This window comes from Cuculus canorus, chromosome 15, assembly GCF_017976375.1.
Source record: "Cuculus canorus isolate bCucCan1 chromosome 15, bCucCan1.pri, whole genome shotgun sequence".
NCBI lineage: Eukaryota > Metazoa > Chordata > Aves > Cuculiformes > Cuculidae > Cuculus > Cuculus canorus.
This window is the reverse complement of record NC_071415.1, coordinates 3,485,468-3,509,355: the sequence shown is the minus strand read 5'-3', so window position 1 is coordinate 3,509,355 and position 23,888 is coordinate 3,485,468. Positions and strand designations below refer to the sequence as shown.

The following is a 23,888-nucleotide window of genomic DNA, read 5'->3' as shown; positions in this document are numbered from 1 at the left end:
CACTTCCACTGCTCCTAGCTCCCTTTTCCCTGTGCCTGATCTCTGCCCTGGTGTTGAGAAGGGTGGGATGTCAAGCACCTGAGAAGTTCAGGCAAAGCGAAGTCACTTGGCAAGACTTCCCATGATGTTAACCAGATTCCAAGCAGGTGGAAGAAATTGCTCTCTGGGCAAATCCTGAGCTGGTGGCACAAGAAGGAACGTTGTCCCTGGGCTGACGGCTTGTTGGTGAGCAGGGCAGGCATGCAGTGGGGCTGCAGGTACAGCAGGGCTCAGGCAGGGAGCTCCTGAGCAATTCCACCTCCAGCAGTCCCTACCCCAGGGAAAAGCACCGCAGTTGTAGACAAGGCTTAATCGCAATAGGAAGGAGCGGATCGCTCCACGGATGGAGCAGCTGTCAGCAGCTGGCTTTTTTGATCTTACAGAGCTTTTTGCCAGCAAAGTAGCTGCCCTTGCCACCTCTTTCTTCTAGGTGTCTGCCTCGCAACACACGTGGCTCCTTCTCCTGAGGACCACCACCTGCCCAGCTGAGGGGAGAGGCTTCAAGGCTTTTTGCAGCTTTGACGAGGGTTTTTTTCACTGGTGGTTTTCTACGCTGCTTTTAACCCATCAACTCCCATTTCCATAGGTGTTGTGAAAACTAAGGCTGTGTATTAGAAAGTGTTGCATTTCAGGTTTGCTCAGTCCATTGGAATGGAATGGAATGGAATGGAATGGAATGGAATGGAATGGAATGGAATGGAATGGAATAACCAGGCAGATATTTTTTTTTCCTAGATCACCATAACTACAGATCGCAGGATTCCACAAAATAAGTGTGATTGGAAATTTCTCAAGTGGTATTTTTGCAGTCCTGAGGTCCTTGGATGAAACAACCCCAGTTTCACTAAAGTTTTGCCCTGGTATCCAATATTTTCAGCACTGACCTAGCTGAGCCTTCCAGGACTGGATTTGCTAAATCTTGGTCTCTGATTTTTGCTGCACCCACATTGTATTTCATGCAACAGGAGTTCTACATATTGCTGTGCAAGATTCTCTTTCCTCTACCCAAGTGCTCCTCCATTAACATTTACTTTTGGCTTTTCAGCACCCACTTCAGAATCCAATCATAAAGCAGCTTCAGGCACCAAACCAAAAGTAGCATTGGATCCCCATATCCGGCTCAAGGATGGGAAACTGGAACTGGTAAGTGGAACAGGTCCCTCTTCTTAGAGTGAGGTCTCCCCTCAACCCTCTGCCAAGGTGCGCTATGCACAAAATATTAGCAAACAAAATAAGACCATAGGAATGGTGTCCTCTTGTTTTTCTGTGAAGGAATCAGTTGAGACCTTCCAGTTTTGATTCTTGCACCAGTGTTGCCCTCAGGCAGGTGAGGATCAGGACAGGTGCAGCATGGGAGTCACTGTGCTGCTTGGTTTCTGGAGGGTTTACAAAGTGCAAGCCTGAATAGAAATAGTCTAAGAGATCCAGCCTGCCCATCTGCACAGAATAAAGCCATAGCTCTTGACCAGTGTTCAAATATCCACATACACCATCCTCTGCCAATCAGCCGGTCCCAGCCTAATTCTCCTTCACCACTCCAGGATGCTAGCCACGCTGCTCGGGGAGTTGCATTGGCGCAGGCAATTGGAGTGCAGAGCCAGCTGCAGTGCTCAGAACATTGCATCCGTCATTAGCATCACGCCACTCATGTGTACAATTAATTAATCTGATTTTTAGACAGAAGCATAACAGTTGGCCACCAAAATCTTTGATTGGCAAGATTCTGGGATAAAAAAAGAAAAGGGGGGGATGTCTCAGCTCTTCAATCGAGATTGCTGGAGGCTGGTTCCAGCCTCTAAAGACAAAAAGGGAGAAGATGGCATAGTGAAATATCCCAGTCATGTCTGAAGGGGCATTTGTACACACTGTGGCTCATCTCAGCTATTCTCAATGCTCTGGGGAGCTCTGGATCTCTCCTCGTGGCATTTGCATCTCCCTTATATGTCATGTGTTTAACTTGGGGATGTGGTTGCAGGCAGCTGCCCTCCAAACTTTCTGGTGCTGCTGTTGCTGCTGGGGTGACCTCAGGCAGCCTGGTGTGGGCAAGAGAATGCTGGAATATGGGATACCTCCCCAAGGATCCAGCTAGAATTGGATTTTATGGAAAATTAATTCCCTGGGCACCATCAAAGTGCAAGGAGTGGAGCTGCCTTTTTGCTCTCTGAGACAAAAGGGCAGTGACCCTGAGGGCCATGGGCCTAGTCTGGTTTTGAGGTGCAGGTCCCCCTGCATTGGGATTTGAGGGGAGAACACAGGAACACAGCTCTTTTGCAGGGCTGGGGACCCCAGCAAGGGCCGGTGCACCAAGCAGCTGCTGCTGCCTGACCGTGGATGCAGTGCTTGCCCTTTCCCTGCTCTCGGCTGCTGGCAGGACAGCACACACAGAATCGCAGAAAGGTTTGGTCTGGTAGAAACCTTAAAGCTCATACAGTTCCAGCCCCCGCCATGAGCAGAGACACCTCCCACTGGATCCAGTTGCTCAAAGCCCCATCCAGCCTGGCCTTGAACACCTCCAAGGACCGGGCAGACACCACTTTTCAGGCAACCTGGGCCAGGGCCTCCCCACCCTCACAGCAAAACATTTCTTCCTAAGATCTCATCTCAATCTCCCCTCTTTCGGCTAAAAAACCCTCATCCAATCTCTGCAGTCCCTGACCAAGAGCCCCCCACAGCTTCCTTGGAGTCCCTTTCAGTTCTGGGAGGCTGCTGTAGGGTTTCCCAGAGCCTGCCTATTTCTCTTACAGTGTGATTTTGGATTTCATTTTCACAGCAACCTTTGCTCATCGTGGGTATAAAAGCAGTTCTTCTTTGATGGGAGGAATGGGGACACTTGGCTTTCCCTTTTAAAGGCTGAGTTTATGAGCAGGCAGCTGCAACTGTGCCTGGTCAGGAGGTGCACACAGACTGGTACATATCTGAGGTGTTTTGGGGATGGCCAACGCCAGATGCCAACATCTGCAGGCTGAGGATCAGGGCATCCCAATGCTCAGGAGCTGGCAACACCGCCCAGTGCAGGGATGGTAGGCAGAGGAGCAGGAGGTGGGACTCAGTCCTCGTAGGCTGCAAGTGAGATGGGATGGGTCCCATGGGCTTGCTGGTGAAAGAGATGTGAACAAGAATTCATCTTCAGCCCTTCCCCATGAGACAGTGAGGGCAGTGCTGTGCGTGTGTGAGCAGGAGCTGTGTGTGCAGCCTGGGACAGGCAAACATTCAATTCAGGCTCTTTCCCAGAGTCTGCTGAGCTTGATTTTGTCTTTTATAAACCTTTACTTGCTGCTGCCAGCAGCAAAGTAGGATTTGCACAGGTTTATCTGCTTCTGTGTGCTGCCCTGGAGTTGAACTGATAAATATCAATAGCAGACGGCATCAGGCATATTGAGAGACCAAAAGGTGCAATGAAGAGCAAAATGTTTGAATGTCTCCTGTTGCCACGGGAAATACTCTGTGAATGGCTTTCATCTTTTCAGTCCCAAATGCAAATCCTGGGCAGTAAGAGAAAGAGGAGAGGCTGAACTCTTGGTCGCTGAGCCTTGCTACAGCTCCACAGGCTTTTTGTAGACCCTGGTAATCTGCCATAGCTGCAAAACTGCCTGCACTCGTTATAAAGTGTTGTTGCAGGGATATGATCATGTCCTTGTCTTCAGGAATAGACATGCAGGGGAAAGGAGAGACTGGAAATCCAGCCCAAGCTTACTCCTGTGGGAGATGTTGACTGGAGAGTCACTTCCAGGAGAACAGATCACTGTTTGTCTTCCCAGCGCTTACTTCAAAGAGTTGCTTTTCCAGTATTTTTCCTTTTAAAGGCTCATTGTTTCTGCTCAAGGTTCTGCAGTATCTTGGTCTGGATGTGACCGAGGAGAAGAAACGGCAGTTGCGGCAGAGCTTGACCACAGACTCGCAGGGGACGGTGGCCTATGGAGGTGAGCAGAGGGGAAGGCTTTTGCATTTCTGAGTATCTTGGCTGGAGGCTGAGAAAGCAGAGGGGCATCTGCTGAGAGGTAGCAGGTAAGACCCCTACCTGGGTATTGATATAGCCTCAAAATACCTAAGGAAAGTCACTAATACAAGAGCAGGTGTTTGGTAAAACATTTGTAACCTGCAAACACAAGGAAGTCGGTGTGAGGGCTTCACTTTCCTCAACCCCCAGCTCGATCACAGGAGCTGCCAGGGGACACACAGACACTAAAAACCTGCTCTGCTTTCCATGAGCTGCCAGAGCATCTCTGGCATACAGGGTCTGCTCCCTAAAAATGTTTCACTAAAAATCAAAGCCATCAGTGCTGTCTCCACAGATAGAAAAAGCTTGCAATGCACAGCACCTCTTGAATGTCTGTGTTTCTGCAGAGCGAGAGACGGGATACAGAACCATATGCCTCTCCTGGGAGTGCCTGGCTCCAGAGTTTGTGGCAATAGAAATAAGGACAATTCAGGGCATTCAGCAAATGCACTGGCAGGAAAGATGCTGGTCTCGTGGAAAAGCTCTGGCTGCTGCTGCAGCCTCGGGCTGAGGAGTGGAGGAGCTTGGACCCCAGTGCTGCCTCCCCTCCCGTCTGTCCTGTGTGGCCTCTCACTCTCTGCTTTCCTCCGTATCCGAAAGCAAAACAGATCTGGCTTTTCAAACTTGTCAATAAAACAATTTTTTCTGGGTTCTGAAGTCATTGAGTTGGGTTTTGTTTAAATCAGCAACCCAAGAACTGCCAGCAGGCAGGCAGCTGCCTTTTCTCAGAGAAATGTGGGGTTTGGCTTCAAATTTTAGAACTCTGAGAACTGCAATTGTGAAAACTCTGCTTCACAGAAGTGTTGGAGGGGGGGGAAGTGTGTTAAAAGTTTAATGTTTTTTTTCAGTTGAATAAAAACAAGAGCCTGGTAAAGATTGTCAACAACTTATTGAAGCTTGCTGGGATTACTGGAGAACCCAGGGGTGTTAGAGGAGATTGCTTAGCATTTCCCAACCTGCTTTACTCAGCATCTCCCAACCCACTCTGCTCAGCAGCCAGTGGATCTAATTGCTGGCATTATCTACTAACAGACAGTGCTTTTCTCTTTTAGCCCACTAAAACTGATTCTTTCTTGCAGATCTCCTCCAAGTGCTCAGGAACCTGCTGCAAGAGGAGCTGGATGAGGCCGGTCTGGATTCCAGCTCCATGGTCTTCACGGAGCATGAAGTGGCCACTTTGCTGGATACATCGGCTTTTCACTCTCTGGTCAGTTAGCCCAGCACTCTTCTACTTTGAATCCATTAATCTGCTATACGATATCCATAACATTTGGAGACACAAAAAGCTAAATCACCATTTTCTTGTTGTTATAAAGAGCAGGCAGAACTATGCCTTAGTTATTTCAATTTTAGGAAATTGTATAAAAGCTGTAAAACTTCACATTTTTAATAAGGAAATAACAATATCTGTGGGATGATCTGAAGGAAACAGCCTGGCAGTGACACAGAAGGAAAATAATAATTAATTAATTAATCATAATTAATCAATTTCAGCTAATTCTACCTTGTTTGCAAATTGAAAATTCACCGCAGCAGCTGTGTCAGAGATCAGGGAGGGAAACCCTGCACTTGAATTATTTAATGGGCCTTTTCATCTGTTGCATAAAAACACCAACTCCTTTTCAAAGTGATTTTGATCCATAATTATTGTGGATATGGAAAACAATCTGCCTGCCATACAGTGCCCCGCTTGGGTAAAGCATAAGTGGTGCCTGATCCTGCCTGTCCCCTGCCTCACAGACCGCTGACTCTCTTGGCTGCAACGACAATGACGAGCTGGAGCACCTGCACCTGGAAATGATGGAACTGCGGCAAGAAGTCCGAAGGCTAAAGGTGGAGCAGATTTCTTGGCTGGTGCCTTCTGCTCTAGCTCACTGTAGTCATACGTGAGGGTAATGGTGGAGCCTGTCCCTCTTCGCAAGCCACCAGTTTACATGCTGTGCATTCCTCATTACAAAGCAGTTTCTCATCCTCAGCTCTGCTTAATTGCTCCTTTCTTGCACTAAACCTCAAAAGAAAACTTACTTGTACAGAAAATATCCAAAGCAGTAGGCGCAGCAGGGCAAGGGGAGGATTCTTCTCCCCTGCTCTGCTCTGGTGAGACCCCACCTGGAGCCTCGTGTCCAGTTCTGGAGTCCGGTGCACAGGAAGGACATGGAACTGTTGGAACAGGTCCAGAGGAGGCCAAGGAGATGCTCTGAGGGCTAGAGCACCTACTGCATGAGGAGAGACAGAGAGTTGGGGTTGTTCAGCCTGGAGAAGAGAAGGCTCTGGGGAGTCCTTAGAGCAGCTTCCAGTCCTGAAAGAGGCTCCAGGAAAGCTGGGGAGGGGCTCTTGATCAGGGAGTGCAGGGATAGGATGGGGGGGGATGGTTTTGAGCTGAAAGAGGGAAGATTGAGATGAGATGTTAAGAAGAAATGTTTTGCTGTGAGGGTGGGGAGGCTCTAGCCCAAGTTGCCCAGAAAAGTGGTGGCTGCCCCATCCCTGGAGGTGTTCAAGGCCAGGCTGGATGGAGATTTGAGCTCCATGATCCAGTGGGAGGTGTCCCTGCCCACGGCAGGGGTTGGAACTGGATGGGCTTTGAAGTCCCTTCTGACCCAGACCTGTGATTTTATGCAGCCCCTTTTTAGCAGTGAGTTAAGTATGGTGAAAAATACAAAGAGGTGTATCACAAATAATTCCAGTCCGTAGAGGCTACAGCACTGCCTGTCTTCCCATCCTGATGCAGTGGCAGATCACCTTCAGGGCTGCCAGTACCATAGCTGTGTCCAGAGGGGTTCTGCAGGCATGCAGGTCAAAGCCCAAAAATCCCTGCGGTGGGGAAGAGTGCACACAGCTGCTCCTGAACAACACTGCTCTGTTGGGTAGAGGCTACAAGACCAGGGTATCTTATAGAGACTATTCTACCAATTGTTCCTTCTAATCCAGTGCAAATATTTTCCCCAGTCTCTCCTGAAAGAGGTGGAGAACAGCAAGAAGGCAATGGAAGAGGAGCTGCAGAGACTGAACCAGGTCAGTGAAGAGACTGGGGGCCTTAGGGTGGGTTTGGTGGTTGGCAGCTGAGGGGGAAGTGGTGCAGTGATCAGAACTTCTCACTACTTCTAGAAAGCCCTGGGCTTCCTCTCCGAGAATCGGACGCTGCACAGCAAGCTGCAGATGGCAGAGGTCGTGCAGAGACAGGCTCACAGTGCGGAGCAGGATTATGAGGAAGTGATCCACCTGCTGGAAGCTGAGATTGCAGAACTGAAGATGCAGTTGGCGGGGAAGAAAGCAAAACACGTCTCTGAAATAGAGGTAATGCAGCCCTTCAGCCTGGGAGAAAACAGATCCATGGGGAACAACCCCATAGTCTTCCTGACCCTTCTTCTGTGGGATCCTCCCTTCTATTTATAAAGGAGAAAATGGATATAGCACACAGACCATTTGTTGTGCATGTCCAGAGGGCCAGCATGGTCTCTGGGTCTGGGTTATAACCTGTCTGATTTCTACTGTCTGTTCCAAACAGATTGTGGTTTTCTATTTGTCAAAAACTGGTGTTTCCAAAAGCCAAGGCTGGAGTATCCTCACTTTTTCTTTTCCTCTCGGCCTTCCCCTCGGTCTCAGGAGGACATCCTGGAACTGAAAAGACAGTTGTCCCTGGCTGACGGCCAGCTACGAAAATCTGAAGTCTCCCGGAAGCGCCTGGAGATCTGCAACAGGAAACTGCTCCTGTTTGTGCAGGTGAGGGTGCTGAGCCGCCCGGTACTGGGGGCATCGCTGCCGCCTCATCCCAGACAGGTGATTTTGCAAGTCCAAATAACTTCCTGCTCCATAAGCAAGGGAAGGTATTTTTACTGTCTCATCCTAAAAAGGCACTGTCTGTTGGCTAGGAGGAACAGGGGATGAACTCAGAGATACTCATCTAACTCCGAGCTATGCAAGCGCCACAGTGCAGGGTTTACCTAGCGGCTCTGCTGCCCCTGAGTCATCCCTTGTGATGCCCTGGCTGAGGCGGCTCCAGGGACTCTGTTGGACACGATAGTTGAACTTTTCCTTTGGATAACTGGATGGTTGCTTTTCTACACAAGAAATGTGAACTCAAAAAGCAGTTTTGCTCTTCCAGTGTTTCTTCCCCCTAGATTTTCTGCAAAATTACACACGTAATTGCTTTGGTATTTTCACTGGTAGTTCTTCTGCTTCACTACCTGTACCAGGAATACAAGCTTGGGTAATTAGTGAACTGGCCAGCATGGGATCATTAGTATTCAGTACATCTCCTATAGCCATTTGTAGCCTGTTCCAAGAGCTCTTGAAATCAGTAGGAAACAGTGAAACACAACAAAGTGTGGATGCTGTATCCCCTGCCTCAGAGAAGGAAGAATGAAAGCATCTCTAGACCTGCAGCACTGCGTGCTGGTGCCTGTGTGGATCGGGGCCAGGCTTTGGAAACATGTTTGACTTGGCCTTAGGGTCAAACATCACAGGATTTTGACCACTATGCAAAATATCTTCATTTTTTTATACACCCCCCAGTGGTGTTTGAAGATTCTCTACCTGTGCATGGTAACAAGATCTCGTTCATGCAGGTACAATCCATAAACCAGGGATTGCTGGTAGTGATGTTCAAGCGTCGCTGAAACGTAGTCTGCAAAACTGTTCTTTGGAAGAGTATTTTTATGTTGCATTTCATCTATTTTAGTGCTAGTATTAAAACACATGATTTGGATGTGTCTGTGTATTTGTATAGACTGTTAATGTTGCTTGAGTTGCAAAAGTCCTGGAGATGTTCACTTCAAGGGCAATGAATAATCAGAAGCTGCTTACTGTCATATTAAATCTGATCACCAGGAAAAACCCATGGGGTTTGTTCTCAGGAATTATTCATTCCTACAAGTTCGAAAGCTTTTTTTTCCCCCCCCCCTTTTTTTTTGGCTGCACGGCAGAATGTTCACAAGGTCCTGAGCACACCCAGCTGGTTACCAGAGGAGAAAAGGTAGGAGATGGCTTCTGGGAATCATAAACAGCAACATGAAATGTCCTTTACTGCCCTTTCTCAGGGGAAGGTGGTACACGAGTAACCTACCCAGAGTTTCTTAACACATTGTCACTTCAGAAGTGGAACCATGGGAGAGAGGTGCTCTGAAGGCTGCTAGGGGATTGGTACTGGATGGGGCCTGGCCTTCAGTCAATTTTTTTGTAGGCAAAACCCTCCTCTAATTGAGTTCCTCTTGCTAGCAAAGCCCCTAAGTAGGTTGGTTAAAAGGAGCAGAGTTTTGACCCATCTGCTTTTTCCACCACCAGCCAGGTTTTAGGACCATGTTCTTTTTTATCAGCAGTTACAGAATCTGATGGAGCGTAAGCAAAGAGCCAGCATGATTCCCAGCTGCATGAATAGCCACAGAAATAGAGTTCAGGCTTCTGGAGTCTCCTTCAACCCGAACCTATCTCCTACCACTTGGGAAAATACATACCACAGCTCTGTTGTCAGAATACAAGTGTGTTTTGAATTCATTAAGTCAATTAAAATTGAAGGACACAGTCTCATTAATAATGACTAGCCCCTTAAAAAAAAAGGCCAGTTTTTAAGAATGATAGAATCCGATTTTTAAGTTTCCAAGGTGTTTACTTCTAATATAATGAAGGAAAGATCGTTTTGAGTCATTCTAAAAAATATGTTGACATCTGTCTGTAACACAATGCTGCAGGTGTGTATAAAGAAGTTTCCTGTGCTGCTGACTGACCAAGGCATGATCCCCCCTAATACCCAGAATTTACGTAGAATACCCTTCACAAGAGGCTGGCCAGGATTTGCAATGACTATTCTATGATAGAAGTATTGATGGCACTTTCCATATTTTTAAGAGTCAACAGTGACACAGAAGAGGATAAAACAGCTGCAATCTCAGATACATCTCCTCCATCTTCAGATCTTGTTGACCTTTTGCTTGCAGAAGCTAAAGAGCTGTTAGCGCAAATCCTCTCCAACAAGGACGGTAAGCACCGCATTAACCAGAGAAACCTGAATCCATATGACTCGCAAGGATATCTGTTGGTGTTACAGTTTTCACCACCTTACCTGTTTTTGCCATACCAGTTCAGCCTCCCACACATGCCCCCGATTCTCTCATGCTGATCAAGCTGTAATTGCCCCCGTGTACCTGTGTGACTCATCTCTGAATCCAAAATGCAGACTTGCGGTGTAAGGAGTCAAAGGGTGCGACTTGTGCCCAGGGCCAGAGGAAAGGCATTTATCCGGGGGGTGGAAAAGAAACCTAACAGGCAGGAGGATGGTTTCACAGAACCATAGAAATGCTGTTTGGAAGGGACTGCTGGAGAAGCAGGAGTCAAATCTTCTGCTCCAAGCAGAGCCATCACATTAAGTCAGATCTGCAGTGGGTTGAGCTACCTGCGTTTTCAGCCTCCAAGGACGAGGTCCGCAGCCTCTCTGGATAATGTGTTCCTGCTCTGTGGCAAAGACTTTCCTAGAATCTAGTCTGAGCTCCCAGGTGCAATCTGTGGCCACTGCGCCCAGTTAGATTGTCTGCCACTGCCAAGAAAAGCCTGGCTCCAACACATTCCTAATTGCCATTGAAGTAGAAGTGGGTGCTGCAAGCTTGCTTCTCAGCCTCCTCGCTGCCAGGCTGAACAAGGCTAGCCCTCCCAGCCCTGCCCAGGCTCTCCTTGCGGGTTATAAGCCCCAGGGCTTCCTTCACCAGACCCTGTCCAGTTTCTCAATATGTTTGAACCAGAGATCCAAACCTTCATTACTCCATCCAGGTATGACTACAACAACACCGAGTGGAGGGGCATAGTAATTTCCCTGTTTCCTTGGCATACAAATCAGCCTGGACTCCCTTCCACTCATGTATGTGGATGAGAGGAAATCAGAGAAAAGGCAATGACCTCCATGGGAGTCAGAATTAACTTTCTCAGCCTGGGACTCTCAGCTTAGTCTATGAGCCTTTCTTGGCAGCAGTTACTTGACCCTGCCTGCCTCCTGCCATGCAAAAGGAGCGGCTGCTCTCCTCTATGCCATGGTCAGGTGGGCACGCAGCCCCAGATAGTTGCCCAATCTTTACTCTTTGATTCTGTTCACCAACTACACATGGCCATGGTCCATGGGTTTTGTCTCAAAGCACAAGGCACAAGGAAAATAATTGTAGCCTTTAAGGAGCACCTCTGCTATACACCTGTGTCAGCATTTTCAGAGTTCATGTAAATGTGCTTTATCGTAATGTAGCCATTCCGCCTGCACTGAGCAGATTTCCTAACCCTTTGCTTACACTTGTGCTCACCTTCACAGCTCTGCTGTGCGACAGGGACCAGTGCCTGCCTGCAGAAGGAATCCCAAACTACAAGGAGTAGGTGTCAAAACTGCCATGGTTTGTAATGTGACAATACACATACACAAAAAAATTGTGTTTGTTTTGTTGGGGTTTTTAAATCAATTTTTTGTTTGGCAACTTTTAACCAGATGATCCAGCAGAGGCCTCCAGACAGCTGTGTCAGGGAAATCCACCCCTTCCTAGGCAGCAAGGAGCTCCTGCCCTGCACAGGGAAGCATGGCAGGAGGTCCTTGATCTCTCTTTTATTTTCTAAATTGTTCTTTTTCACTCAGGCCATACAGGATTTATGGTTCCATGCCCTGTCTAGCTTTTATAGACTACTGTGAGCTCTGAGTAAGGGAAAAATCTTCACTGGATACATCAAACATATTTGTTGTGGTATCAAGATGCTGTGATGTCCCAGCCAGGGAGAGCAGGGCAACATGGCTTTGCTTGAACCTTCCGTATCTTAAGAATTTCCCTAAAACCTCTTAAAAGGTGTATGTTGAACAGAGCCATGTCTTTAATATAGCTGCTGACAAGGCACTTTGAGACTAAAATGTCTGCTCTCGCTGTTTTAGCCGATCACCTCAACTCAACCTGAGTATCTGCCAGCACAGATTTTTAGGTGGGTACATTTGCAAACCACAATTTCATAGCTATGAAAAGCATTTTCTGACAACAGAAGTGGCCGCTACTACTTTTCTTTCCTAAAATACCCACTGTTGTTTTCATGTTATCCTGTGTCCTTCTCTCAAACCACATAAAACATGTTTCTCATGTTCAGCCATCTCCATCAGAAGACCACATGGCCCCCTCCTCCAAGCCAGAGCAAGACTGACCAACTGAAGCCACCAAGTCCAACCAGCGAAATGCCTAAGAAGCCTTCATAAACTTCCCAGGACTTGTGCTCTGAACTGCGCCTGTCTGGAACCTAGCTGCCACTGTGCTGGGACATGGGAAGGACTATGGGTGCTTTGCTTCAGCTCCCAGGCAAACCAGACTGAGAAACAAGCTTTCTGAGACGAGACTAATTTCTCCCTAACCACCCAAAACTTTTTTAGCAGCCTCCCCTGCGCGTCTACCTCTGAGCTCTTTTACAAGGCTTTTTGCTCATGGTTTTGCAGCTTTATAGGAAAAATATTCTCAAGAGGCTACAAAGGCCTGGATTTCACTGGCAGCCTTTTATTTAGAGCTTGTATTCTGGGTAGTAAGAGGAGCATGAACTTACCCAAGGGACTTGTGGGTCTCCAGCAGATTCCTTTTGGTATTTCATATGAAAAACCAAAGCATATTTAGTGACTGTAATCAAAGGAACTTAATCTGTAGCATCCTAGCTGTCTCAGGATAGGTACTTCTTTTTTTATTCTTTTTGTATAGCTTGTCCCAGCTGCAACACTTCGAATGGAAAGCACCATTGCAGCCAGTTGTTGGATAGTGTGGGGATAGCCAGCTGTGTGCTGCTGGTGACACTGTGCTGCTGGACACCAAACACTCCCTGGAATGCAAGAGATGACACACAGAACGTATTTCAGTGAAGGCCTATGGCATCACTTGGAAATGAGATACATGTGATGCAAGAGGGCATGCGGAGAGTAACAAATGGGCTTGAGATCTCAGATGAACATGAGGACAGGAAAATAAAATGGAAATACTGCTCACAAAGCATTTGATGTCTGGGTTCTGATTGCTGTTGCTGTGTCTATAGAATCATAGAATTATTAGGTTGGAAAAGACCTTTGAGATCATTGTTCCATTCCAATGCTAAGGAATGAGGAGCAGGAGGTCAAAGAGAAACAGTTGATTAATGCCTGGCTCCAAGTCTGGTGTGAGGAGAGAGGCTTTGGGTTCTTTGATCATGGGGTGACCCACGCACCCCCAGGCTTTCTTACTAGGGATGGGACACGTTAGTCTCCTAGGGGGGCTAAAGTCCTTACTAAAAATCTAGCTAGGCTTTTAAATAGAGCTTTAAACTCGATGTGAAGGGGGAGGGGGACGAGACCAGGCTAGTCGGGAGTGAGCCTGGAAGTGGGACTCCAGTGACTGAGAGATAGTGTGCTGGAGAGGACCACCAGTACACAACCACAGAGCAAGTGGGGGCGATTACACCTGGGGACAGTAAGGACGAAACTGGCACTGTGGCGTTAGTTATTCCAAGGACCAGTCAATTGCGGATGAACTCTATTCCCTTTATGAGGGCTGAAGGTTTGCCTGTGCAGCTGAAGTGCATTTACACCAATGCACGCAGCATGGGCGATAAGAAGGAGGAGTTGGAAGCTGTTGTAGGGCAAGGTGACTACGATGTCGTTGCCATCATGGAAACATGGTGGGATGACTTGTATAACTGGAGTGCAGCCATGGGGGTATAAACTCTTCAGGCAGGACAGGAAGGGTAGGAGAGGAGGCAGGGTAGCCCTCTATGTTAGAGAGTGCTTTGATACCCTTGAGCTCAATTATGGTGAGGAAGGGACTGACCACCCAGCCAAGAAGAAGCAGCTGATGAGCTCTTCTATAAACAGCTGGGGACAGTCTCTAGATCGCTACCTCTTGTCCTGGTGGGAGACTTCAGTCTTCTGGATATCTGCTGGAAGTATAATACAGCAGAAAGGAAGCAGTCCAGGAGGTTCCTGGAGTGCGTGGGAGACAACTTCCTCACACAACTGGTGAGTGAGCCGATGAGGGAGGGTGCCCTCCTCAACCTGCTGTTTGTGAACAGAGAAGTCCTTGTGGGGGATGTGACTGTTGGAGGATGCCTGGGACAAAGCGATCACGAGACGATAGGGTTTTCAGTTCTAGGTGAGATGAAGGAGGGGATTAGCAAAACAGTCACATTAAACTTCCAGAGGGCAGACTTTGGATTGTTCAGAAGGCTGGTTAGCAAAGTCCCATGGGACACATTCCTTAAAGGGAAGGGAGCCCAAGAGTGCTGGGCGCTCTTCAAAAATGAAATCCTAGCAGCTCAGGGGCAAGCCATACCTATGTTCTGGAAAAGGAGCTGGCAGGGGAAAAAACCATCTTGGTTGAGTAGGGAGACCTTGAGAGACATCAAAAAAGAAGAGGAATGTCTATGAGCTTTGGAAGAAGGGACAGGTGTCTTGGGTGGACTACAGGGAGGAAGTAAGATTGTGCAGGGAAAAAATCAGGAGGGCTAAGGCCCAACTAGAAATCAAATTGGCTAAGTCTGTGAAAGGTAATAAAAAATCTTTCTACAAATACATTAACAAGAAAAGAATGACTGGGGAGAATATTCAGTCCCTATTGGATGCAGAAGGAACAACAGTGACAAGCAATGAGGACAAGGCTGAGGTACTTAATGCCTTCTTTACCTCAGTCTTTAATAGTAGGGAAAATTGTTCCCTCTGTGCACAAACCCCAGAGTTACAGGAGCAGAATGAGGCTCCCATGATCCAAGAGGAGGTGGTTAAAGACTTGCTTGCCCAGCTAGACACACACAAGCCTATGGGGCTGGATGGGATCCATCCAAGAGTATTAAAGGAGCTGGTGGATGTCCTTTCCAAACCCCTTTCCATCATCTTCCAGCGGTCCTGGCTGATTGGGGAAGTTCCACTGGACTGGAGGCTGGCTGATGTTGTGCCCATCTACAAGAAGGATTGCAGGGAGGATCCGGGGAACTGCAGGCCTGTCAGTCCGTAGTTTTTATTATCTTTTAGTGCAGGGGAAAGTCATGGAACAGGTGATCTTGAGTGCTATCAAGAGAACCAGGTGATCAGGCCCAGTGAACACAGTTTCATGAAAGGCAGATCTTGCCAAACTAACCTGATCGCCTTCTATGACAAAGTGACTCGACTACTGGATGGGGGAAAGGCTGTGGATGTAGTCTTCTTGGACTTCAGTAAAGCCTTTGACGCAGTTTCTCACAGCATTCTGCTTCAGAAACTGTCAGCCTCTGGACTGGACAGGCGAATGCTCTCCTGGGTTGAAAACTGGTTGGATGGCCGGGCCCAGAGAGTGGTGGTCAATGGAGTTAATTCCAGCTGGAGGCCAGTTACAAGTCAGGTTCCCCAGAACTTGGTACTGGGTCCAGCCCTGTTCAATGTCTTTATCAATGACCTGGATGAAGGCATTGAGTGCCCCCTCAGCAAGTTTGTGGATGACACTAAGCTGGGTGGAAGTGTGGATCTGCTGGAGGGTAGGGAGGTTCTGCAAAGGGATCCGAATAGGTTGGACTGATCAGCTGAGGCCAATGGCATGAGGTTCAACAAGGCCAAATGCCGGGTCCTGCACTTGGGGCACAACAACCCTATGCAGTGCTACAGACTAGGAGAAGTCTGGCTAGAAAACTGCCTGGAGGAGAAGGACCTGGGCTGGACCTGGGGGTGTTGGTTAACAGCTGAGTTAACATGAGCCAGCAGTGTGCCCAGGTGGCCAAGAAGGCCAATGGCATCTTGGCTTGCATCAGAAACAGCGTGACCAGCAGGTCCAGGGAGGTTATTCTCCCTCTGTACTCAGCACTGATGAGACCACACCTTAAGTACTGTGTTCAGTTCTGGGCCCCTCACCACAAGAAGGATGTTGAGGCTCTGGAGCGTGTCCAGAGAAGAGCAACAAAGCTGGTGAGGGGGCTGGAGAACAAGTCTTATGAGGAGCAGCTGAGAGAGCTGGGGTTGTTTAGCCTGGAGAGGAGGAGGCTGAGGGGAGACCTTATTGCTCTCTACAACTACCTGAAAGGAGGTTGTGGAGAGCAGGGAGCTGGCCTCTTCTCCCAAGTGACAGGGGACAGGACAAGAAGGAATGGCCTCAAGCTCCACCAGGGGAGGTTCAGGCTGGACATCAGGAAAAAAAATTTTCATGGAAAGGGTCATTGGACACTGGAACAAGCTGCCCAGGGAGGTGGCTGAGTCACCTTCCCTGGAGATGTTTAAGGGATGAGTGGATGAGGTGCTGAGGGGCACGGTTTAGGGATTGTTAGGAATGGTTGGACTCAATGATCCAGTGGGTCCTTTCCAACCTAGTGATTCTATGATTAACTCCAACGATACCTGTCCACTACTGCATTATATCCCCAAGTACCTCAACTGCCCGACTTTAAACACCTCCAGGGATGCGGACTCAACCATCTACTTGGGCAGCCACTGCCAGTACTTGAAAACCCTTTCTGTGAAGAGATTTTTCCTAATGTCCAATCTAAACTTCCTCTGATGCATCCTAAGGCCATTCCCTCTTGTCCTATCACCCATCACTTGGGAGAAGAGACCGACACCTACCTCTCTACAACCTCTTTTTAGATAGTTGTGGAGAGCAATAAGGCCTCCCCTTAGCCTCCTCTTCTCCAGGCTATGATTGCAGTGTCTCTGAGAAACACCCTGCCTGGGTCTATGCTTTGCTAGAAGCGAGATGCGCTGAGAAGTAGTAAGAACACACGACACAGCATTCTGGCTTTTACACATAATTGTTAGGAGTATTTGCAGGAAGGAGATACTTTCAAAAAATATTCAAATTGGAATCAGCACCCGTGGTTAACAGCCTTTTCCTCTGCTCTCGCTGTTTCACTGGAAGCAGAATCATAGAATGGTTTGGGTTGGAAGGGAACTCAGATCCCATCCTGTTCCAAGCCTGCCATGGGCAGGGACACCTCCCACTGGATCAGGGAGCTCAAATCCCCATCCAGCCTGGCCTCAAACACCTCCAGGGATGGGGCAGCCACCACTGCTCCAGACAACTTGGGCCAGGACCTCCCCACCCTCATTGTGAAGAATTTCTTCCCTCATGTTTTTGTAAAAAGTCCTTCTCGAAGGTTTAGTAGGCGTGGTGGGGTTGGGCTGATGGTTGGCCCGGATGAGCTTAAAGGTCTTTTCCAAACTCAGTGATTCTATGATTCCATGAGCCACTGGGAAAAATACAAACAGTCCCTGTAAATAGATGTAACAGTCTGAGTTCAACACATTGCTTGTGTGTAAACTCATAAAAATTCATGTAAAGAGCATCCACAGAGTCAGCTGCTGACCTGGAAGCTTTAGGGGGTAAATATCAATGATGTGACAGTTTTATTGTGTATTCTTCTTAGACAAAGTAGAAATTCAGTTCAGAGTTGGTAGGACAGAAATCAGGAGAGCTCTTTTCCTAATAAAACAGAACAAGATATTAGCAGTGAACCAACAGCTGCACAAAAGGGACGTCAGGGCAGGCAGCCATCCAGGTGTTATCTTGCAAGGTGAATGTAGCAGCGAGCCATTAGCACGCCCGTTTATCTGCAGCCTGATGGGAGGGTAACCAAATCTGCTGTAAATGTGCTGGGCTGGAGCTCATTAGCTCTCCAGTTTCTTTCCTGCCAGTGATCTCTGCCTTCTCACTGTGTGACCTTGGGCAGCACATTTCACCTTGGAAAAAATGGAACTTACCATATCAACCTATGGGAGAAACATGGGGCAGGCAAAAGCCCTGGGGACACATCAGATATGGGGCATACCTGTTGACACAAAACGACCTGGTGAATGCCCCAACCCTGGAGGTGTTCAAGGCCAGGCTGGATGGGGATTTGAGCACCCTGATCCAGTGGGAGGCATCCCTGCCCATGGCAAGGAGTGGGACTGGATGGACTTTGAGGTCCCTTCCAACCCAAACCACTCTATGAATGGTGGAGTATCATGTCCTGCTGATCTGCATTTTTCACAGAAAAAAAACCTCAATATTTTAACTTTTGCTGGCTCTCAGAACAACAGACCCAACTTTTGCTCAGTTTTCATGAAACAGAGCTAGGTTATCTGCTAAAAGATTTCTCTTCAGAGATGTCGAGGTAGTGGAGGTGGAAGGTGGCCACAGATGCTGCTGTAGAGCACACTGACCTGCCTGTTTCCAGCGCGGAGGCTGCAAAGGCTCCTCTTTCTCCCAGCTCCACTCATTGACATGGGCTGGACTGCAGCCCAGTTCTAGAGAGTGGCAATGCACTTCCATGCCGTCTTCAATATGGCTCTAAAAAACAGGTGAACTTTGCTGCTGAATTTTTAAAGGGACTCTTTAATGTTTAAACAATGCTGATTTTCTCAGGGTTGTTGAACATATGTGAAAGGGCTGGAAAGCACCTCAGTGTGAGGGTGCAGAACAAGCCGGACTGGTTGTGTGCTGCTGCCCTTCCACTTCCCCCTGATCTTTCTCCTGCACAGGCTGGGTCTGCTCCGGCACCTTAGGACAGACAACAGGTTCTGCTGGCCTCACTGACCACAGCGCTGCCACAACCCTCCTCTGCAGCTTCTTTGGAGCTCAGTTGCTTTCACAACAAGGTGCAGAGCAATAACAAGATCACGAATGTTCCTATGGGCTTTTTTCTGCATGTTACGCACCAGCTCACTCGAATTTCTGTGGAGTTTTCCAAATTCACAACCACAGACGAGGCAGGAAAGTTGAGAGGAAGAGAGTTTGCAGCAAAAAGTTCTTGGTAGTGTCGGAAATGGAGGCTGAATGTTATCTGCAGAGCAGATGTCCTTGGTAGACATTCTCCTTCCTGACTGCAGACACCAGCAGGAGTTCCTGGGCTGGGCTGCTGTGGGGTAAGAACTTCATTCTGAGCAGCTCCCACAAGAAATACAGAGGGCTGCATGCCAGTCCTTGAGGCAAGGGCCCAGGCCTTGTAGGTAGAAGGACAGAGAGAGACTTCACAGCCCTTGGTAACTCCAGGGGAGAGTCATCTGTGTTTCTGTGGAAAGGGCAGCCTGCTAACACTGGAGAATGCCAAGGTGACCTTTTGGCAGCAGGAGAAAACACATCTTGGAAAATAACAACTATAGCTAGGGCCACCCAGCAAAGGAAAGGATGGAATGGGGCCAGTCTTGTTGGTCCCAACTTTATCCGTGATCTGCATGAGGGGATCAAAGGCTCCCTTGGTGAGTTTGCAGATAACACAAAATCGGGTGGGAGTGTCGATCTGCTGGAGGGCAGGAACACTCTGCCAGGGGATGTGGACAGGCTGGACCCATGGGCCGAGGGCAATTGTTTGAGGTTAAACAAGGCCAAGTGCCGGGTCCTGCACTTGGGTCACCATAACCCATCGAACACTCCAGCCTTGGAGAAGAGTGTCTGGAAAGCTACCTGGCAGAGAATGACCTGGGGTTGCTGGTTGACAGCAGCTGAACATGAGCCAGTAGTGGCAAGCAGCCAGGCAGGCCAAGCGCATCCTGGCTTGGACCAGCCATGGTGTAGGCAACACATGGGAAGGACCAGGGAAGGGATCATCCCCCTTGACCCAGTGTTGGTGAGACCACACCTCGAATCCTAGGTTCAGTTTTGTGCTCCTTACTCCAAGAAGGACATTGAGAGGCTGGAGTGTGTCTGGAGAAGGGAATGGAGCTGGGGAAGGGGCTGGAGAACAGGGGTTATGAGAGGTGGCTGAGGGCCCTGGGGCTGTTTAATCTGGAGAAGAGGAGGCTGAAGGGTGACCTGATCGCTCTCTGCAGCTCCCAGAAAGGCGGTTGTGGAGAGCTGGGTGCTGGGCTTGTCTCCCAAGTAACAAGTGATAGGAAGGGAGGAAATGGCCTCAAGTTGCATCAGGAGAAGTTTAGACTGGATATCAGGAAGAATTTCTTTACTGACAGGGTGGAAAAGCCCTGCCAGAGGCTGCACAGGGCAGTGAGGGAGACTCCACCCCTGGAGGGGTTCAAAAACCATGTGGCCGTCGTGCTTTGGGACAGGGTTTATCAGGCATGGTGGGGTTGGGCTGGCGGTTGGACTGGATGAGCCTAGGGATCTTTTCCAATCTTTATGCGTCTGTGTTACTAGTCAAAATCTCGACCACCTGTTGTGAATAAAGGAAAATTGCCTCTCTTAGGTCACAAAGTAGCCCTGGGCTGGTACTGGTGTCATAGTAGGAGGGTGAAAGAGTATTTTATTTTTTCTTATGTTTTCTTTGAGTAAATTTAACAGTGTTCAAGGAATGGGAGAGAAATACCATTTCTCTGGAGGGAAAAAAAAAAGAAAAAAAAGTTGCATTCTGAGTGGGAAAAGACAGCATTTATTTAGAAAGGGAATGTAGACATTGCAACATGTCTATTCCAGGACATATAATAACTGGAATATTATATGTCCTGGAATAACTTTGTGGCTTTCGATATCCAACTGCCCTGCAAAACCCTCCAGAAAAAGCTGCCTGATGCAGCCCTGGGTGCTCTGACATCTGGTGACTCTGTGGGTTCATTGTTTACAGAGCACGTCAGGCTGGCCTCCTTGTCCTGAGATAGCAGAACATCTCCGGAAATATTGCTGATCAGAAATAGGACCACAGCTTCCTGAAATGCCTGCCCAGATAAGGGGGCACTTACAGCTAGAAGTGATAAGGAGACAGGAAAAGACAAATCAGCAGCAAATGTGAGTGCGCTATTTTTCAGGAACATAACACAGAGTGGCAGCTGGTCTCTAGGGAGATCTTGAAAGGAAGCTTTGAAGGGGCAAAATATTCCCAGAATGGTCCCACGTTCCTCTCCTCCAGCACTACTCAGTGCCATGCGTTCCTCCAGCCCCAGGACATACAGCTGCTCAGCAACTACTCAGCAATCCACCCAAGGTGGCAGAGTGGGCGTCTTTTCCTCCAGCAAAGCCACATCCTCAAGGGTCCTCACCCAATGGTGACATCTGCTACGGCCCCTTTCCCCAGCACATGGCTCAGTGAGCAGGATCCTCTCACCATACACTCCAGAGCCCAAAGCAAGTGCAAGCTTCCCAGGGATCACAGAATCACAGAACTGTTTGGTTTGGGAGGCACCTCAAAGCTTGTCCCATTCCAACCCCCTGCCACAGGCAGGGACACCTCCCACTGGATCCAGTAGGCCAAAGCCCCCTCCAACCTGGCCTTGAACACCTCCAGCGATGGGGCAGCCACCACTTCTCTGGGCCATGGTCTCCCCATCCTCACAGGAGAACATTACTTCCTAACATCTCCTCTAAATCTCCCCTTTCAGCTCAAAACCATTCCCCCTCACCTTAGGCCTGCAGTCTGCAGGAAGCTTCCTCATACAGGGAGAAGAAGGAGCAGGCGCTGAACTCTTCTCTCTAGTGACCCAAGGCAATGGCTGGAAGATGCCAGGGGAGGGTTATCCATGCTTGGATACAAACTTTGATGCTTGGAAACAGAGAGCTGAAACACAGATCTAAGAGTTTACAGAAATACGTCCTAAGAGCAGGCCCTTAGGTAACGTCACTGAAGTTGTCCCTTGGCACCACACAAGATCCACAGAGACATTTAAACACAGTTAGAAATTTGCGTAGTGCCTAGGACTCGTGAGGACTAGGGGAGGGTTAAGGCTGGACATTAGAAGGTTCATCCCCCAAAGGGTGGTGGAGCCCTGGAACAGCTCCCAGGGAAGCAGTCATGTGCCAAGACTGACAATATTCCAGAAGCGTTTCGCCAAGGCCCTCAACCCCACGGTGTGAAGGTTGGGGTGTCCTGTTTAGGGACAGGAGCTGGACTCGATGACCCCCGTGGGTCCCTCCCAGCTCAGGACACTCTACCACCCCCCGGCACCCCCACCCACCCCCCATCAGCCGTGCGGAGTGCGAGGAAGGCGGCCCACGTGCGCGGGGGCGGGACGAGGGGCGCACGTGCGCGGGGGCGTGGCCAGCGCCCCCCTTCCTCCTCCCCCCCAGCACAATGGACAGCGCCCTGCGCCGCGCGCGGCCGTTGAAGCGGCGCGTGGAGCCGGTGGTTGTGGGGCCGGGACCCCGCGCTGCGAATGGGCCCGGGAGGAACCCGCGGTGAGTAGCGGGGGCAGTGGGGGTACCGCGTCGGAGGGAGATGCCAGGAGTGCGGCGGGTGCCGGTATCGGGGTGGTGCCGGTGCGGGGTGTATCCGGGGTGCCGGTACCGGGGGTGCTGATACGGGGCCGGGGGTGCTGGGGGTGTCTGGGGTGCCGGTGTGGGACGTGCGGGAACGTGGGAGGGAGGTACCGGTGCGGGGCTGCCGGTGGGAGGGATGCGGGGGATGCTGGGGGGCCAGGGCGACGGAGGGTGGGGGCCGATGCCGAGGGTTCGAGGGATGCTGGGGGTGCCACTGCAGATGTGCGGCGTGCGAGGGGGCAGGTACTGGTGCGGGGGTGCCGGGGGGGAGGGAGGGATGCGGGGTGTGCTGGGGGGGACAGGAGGTGCGGGGCGGGGGGCCGGTGCCGGGGTGCGGGATGTGCTGGGGTGGCCGTACAGGAGGTACTGGGAGCGCCCATGTGGGAAGCGGCGGGGGGGGTGGGGTGTGGTGGTGCGGGGTGTCAGGGGGTGCCGGAGCCAGTGCGAGGGTGCTGGGGGGTGCCGTGTCGGGGGGTGCCGGAGCCGTTCAGGCGGGGGAAGCGGGGGGGAGGTTCCAGGCGGTCTCGGCGGGGTCAGGGAGGTGCCCCAGGCAGCGGGGGTGGATGTTCGGCGGTGCTCGGAGCTGCACCCGAGGGATTGCAGAGCCGGCCTAGCCAGGTGCTCCTCAGGGGTATTTGGGTCAGCTTCTCCACAAACCCCCTGGCTCCAGGGCAGGGTTAAACCCAGCGTGTGCCGTGACCCGTGTCACGCGGCTCAGATCCTCCGCGGGCTGGAATCGGCTTGGGCAAGGGAGCGGTCTTTGCTGGTGGCCCTCCGAGCCTGATGGAGCTGATGAGCGTGTCTGCACCTCCTGCTTGGACAGAGTGCAAACTTAGTGCAGAGCATGCCGAAACAAGAAGGACGTGGAGCTGTTGGAGTGAGTCCAGAGGAGGCCACGGAGGTGATCCGAGGGCTGGAGCACCTTCTGTATGAGGAGAGGCTGAGAGAGTTGGGGTTGTTCAGCCTGGAGAAAAGAATGCTGCTGGGAGACCTTAGAGCAGCTTCCAGCCTTGAAAGGGGCTCTAGGAAAGCTGGGAAGGGGCTCTTGATCAGCCCTGATGGGGCTTTGAGCCCCCTGATCCAGTGGGAGGTGTCCCTTCCCATGTCAGGGGGTGGAACTGGGTGGGCTTTAGGCCAAAGCAGTCTGTGATTCAGTGATGATTCTATGAAACACTTCTATGCTGGTGCTTTGTCTCATTGTCAAGGCACCTGGTGACTGCACCTACTCGTTTGATGTGTTAAGCTGAAGCACATCTTTCTTCTTAAACTGAACTTCAGTACTGAAAATAGTGATAATGGTGTAGTGTGACTTCATATGGAGGAGCAAGGCAAGGAACGAGAGGCTTTGCTTTCAGAAGTCATATCTTCTGGTGCAGGTTGACAAATACCAAGGATTTAGTATGGAACTGCATGTAAAAAGTCAGTGGTTGTTCTATGGTAAGAAGGCTCCAGGGAGACCTTAGAGCAACTCCCAGTACTGACAGGGGCTCCAGGAAAGCTGGGGAGGGCCTCTTGGTCAGGGAGTGCATGGATAGGGCAAGGGGGCACGGTTTTCATCTGAAAGATGGGAGATTGAGATGAGATCTTGAGAAGAAATGTTTTGCTGTGGTGGTGAGGAGGCCCTAGCCCAGGTTGCCCAGAGCAGTGGTGGCTGCCCCATCCCTGGAGGTGTTCAAGGCCAGGTTGGATGAGGATTTGGCCAACTGGATCCAGTGGGAGGTATCCCTGCCCGTGGCAGGCGGTTGGAACTGAGTGGGCTTTGAGGTCCC

The 23,888-nt window shown here is 49.9% G+C and overlaps 2 protein-coding genes across 12 annotated transcripts in view; both read left to right on the top strand.

Annotated features, from left to right (window-relative positions):
* The window catches only part of LOC104068218 (syntaxin-binding protein 4-like), a 50,737-nt gene extending 37,745 nt beyond the window's left edge, over positions 1-12,992 (top strand). For 5 of the 11 annotated variants that reach the window (XM_054080914.1, XM_054080909.1, XM_054080913.1 and 2 more), the window contains 11 exons: positions 1,085-1,182; positions 3,863-3,959; positions 5,116-5,243; positions 5,777-5,869; positions 6,983-7,048; positions 7,142-7,330; positions 7,640-7,756; positions 8,959-9,008; positions 9,878-10,008; positions 11,319-11,376; positions 11,922-12,992. In XM_054080914.1, coding sequence (XP_053936889.1) covers positions 1,085-1,182; positions 3,863-3,959; positions 5,116-5,243; positions 5,777-5,869; positions 6,983-7,048; positions 7,142-7,330; positions 7,640-7,756; positions 8,959-9,008; positions 9,878-10,008; positions 11,319-11,376; positions 11,922-12,054 — 1,160 coding nt within the window. In that variant the 3' untranslated portion in view covers positions 12,055-12,992. Of the gene's footprint in view, positions 1-1,084; positions 1,183-3,862; positions 3,960-5,115; positions 5,244-5,776; positions 5,870-6,982; positions 7,049-7,141; positions 7,331-7,639; positions 7,757-8,958; positions 9,009-9,877; positions 10,009-11,318; positions 11,377-11,921 lie in introns of those variants that run through there. The other 6 variants (XM_054080911.1, XM_054080916.1, XM_054080910.1 and 3 more) reach the window with 5 other exon arrangements.
* An 8,918-nt stretch (positions 12,993-21,910) lies between these two features.
* The window catches only part of SEC14L5 (SEC14 like lipid binding 5), a 47,040-nt gene continuing 45,062 nt past the window's right edge, over positions 21,911-23,888 (top strand). Inside the window, exon 1 of the mRNA XM_054080962.1 lies at positions 21,911-22,038. The gene's annotated coding sequence lies outside the window, so the exon portion shown is untranslated. The remainder of the gene's footprint in view (positions 22,039-23,888) is intronic.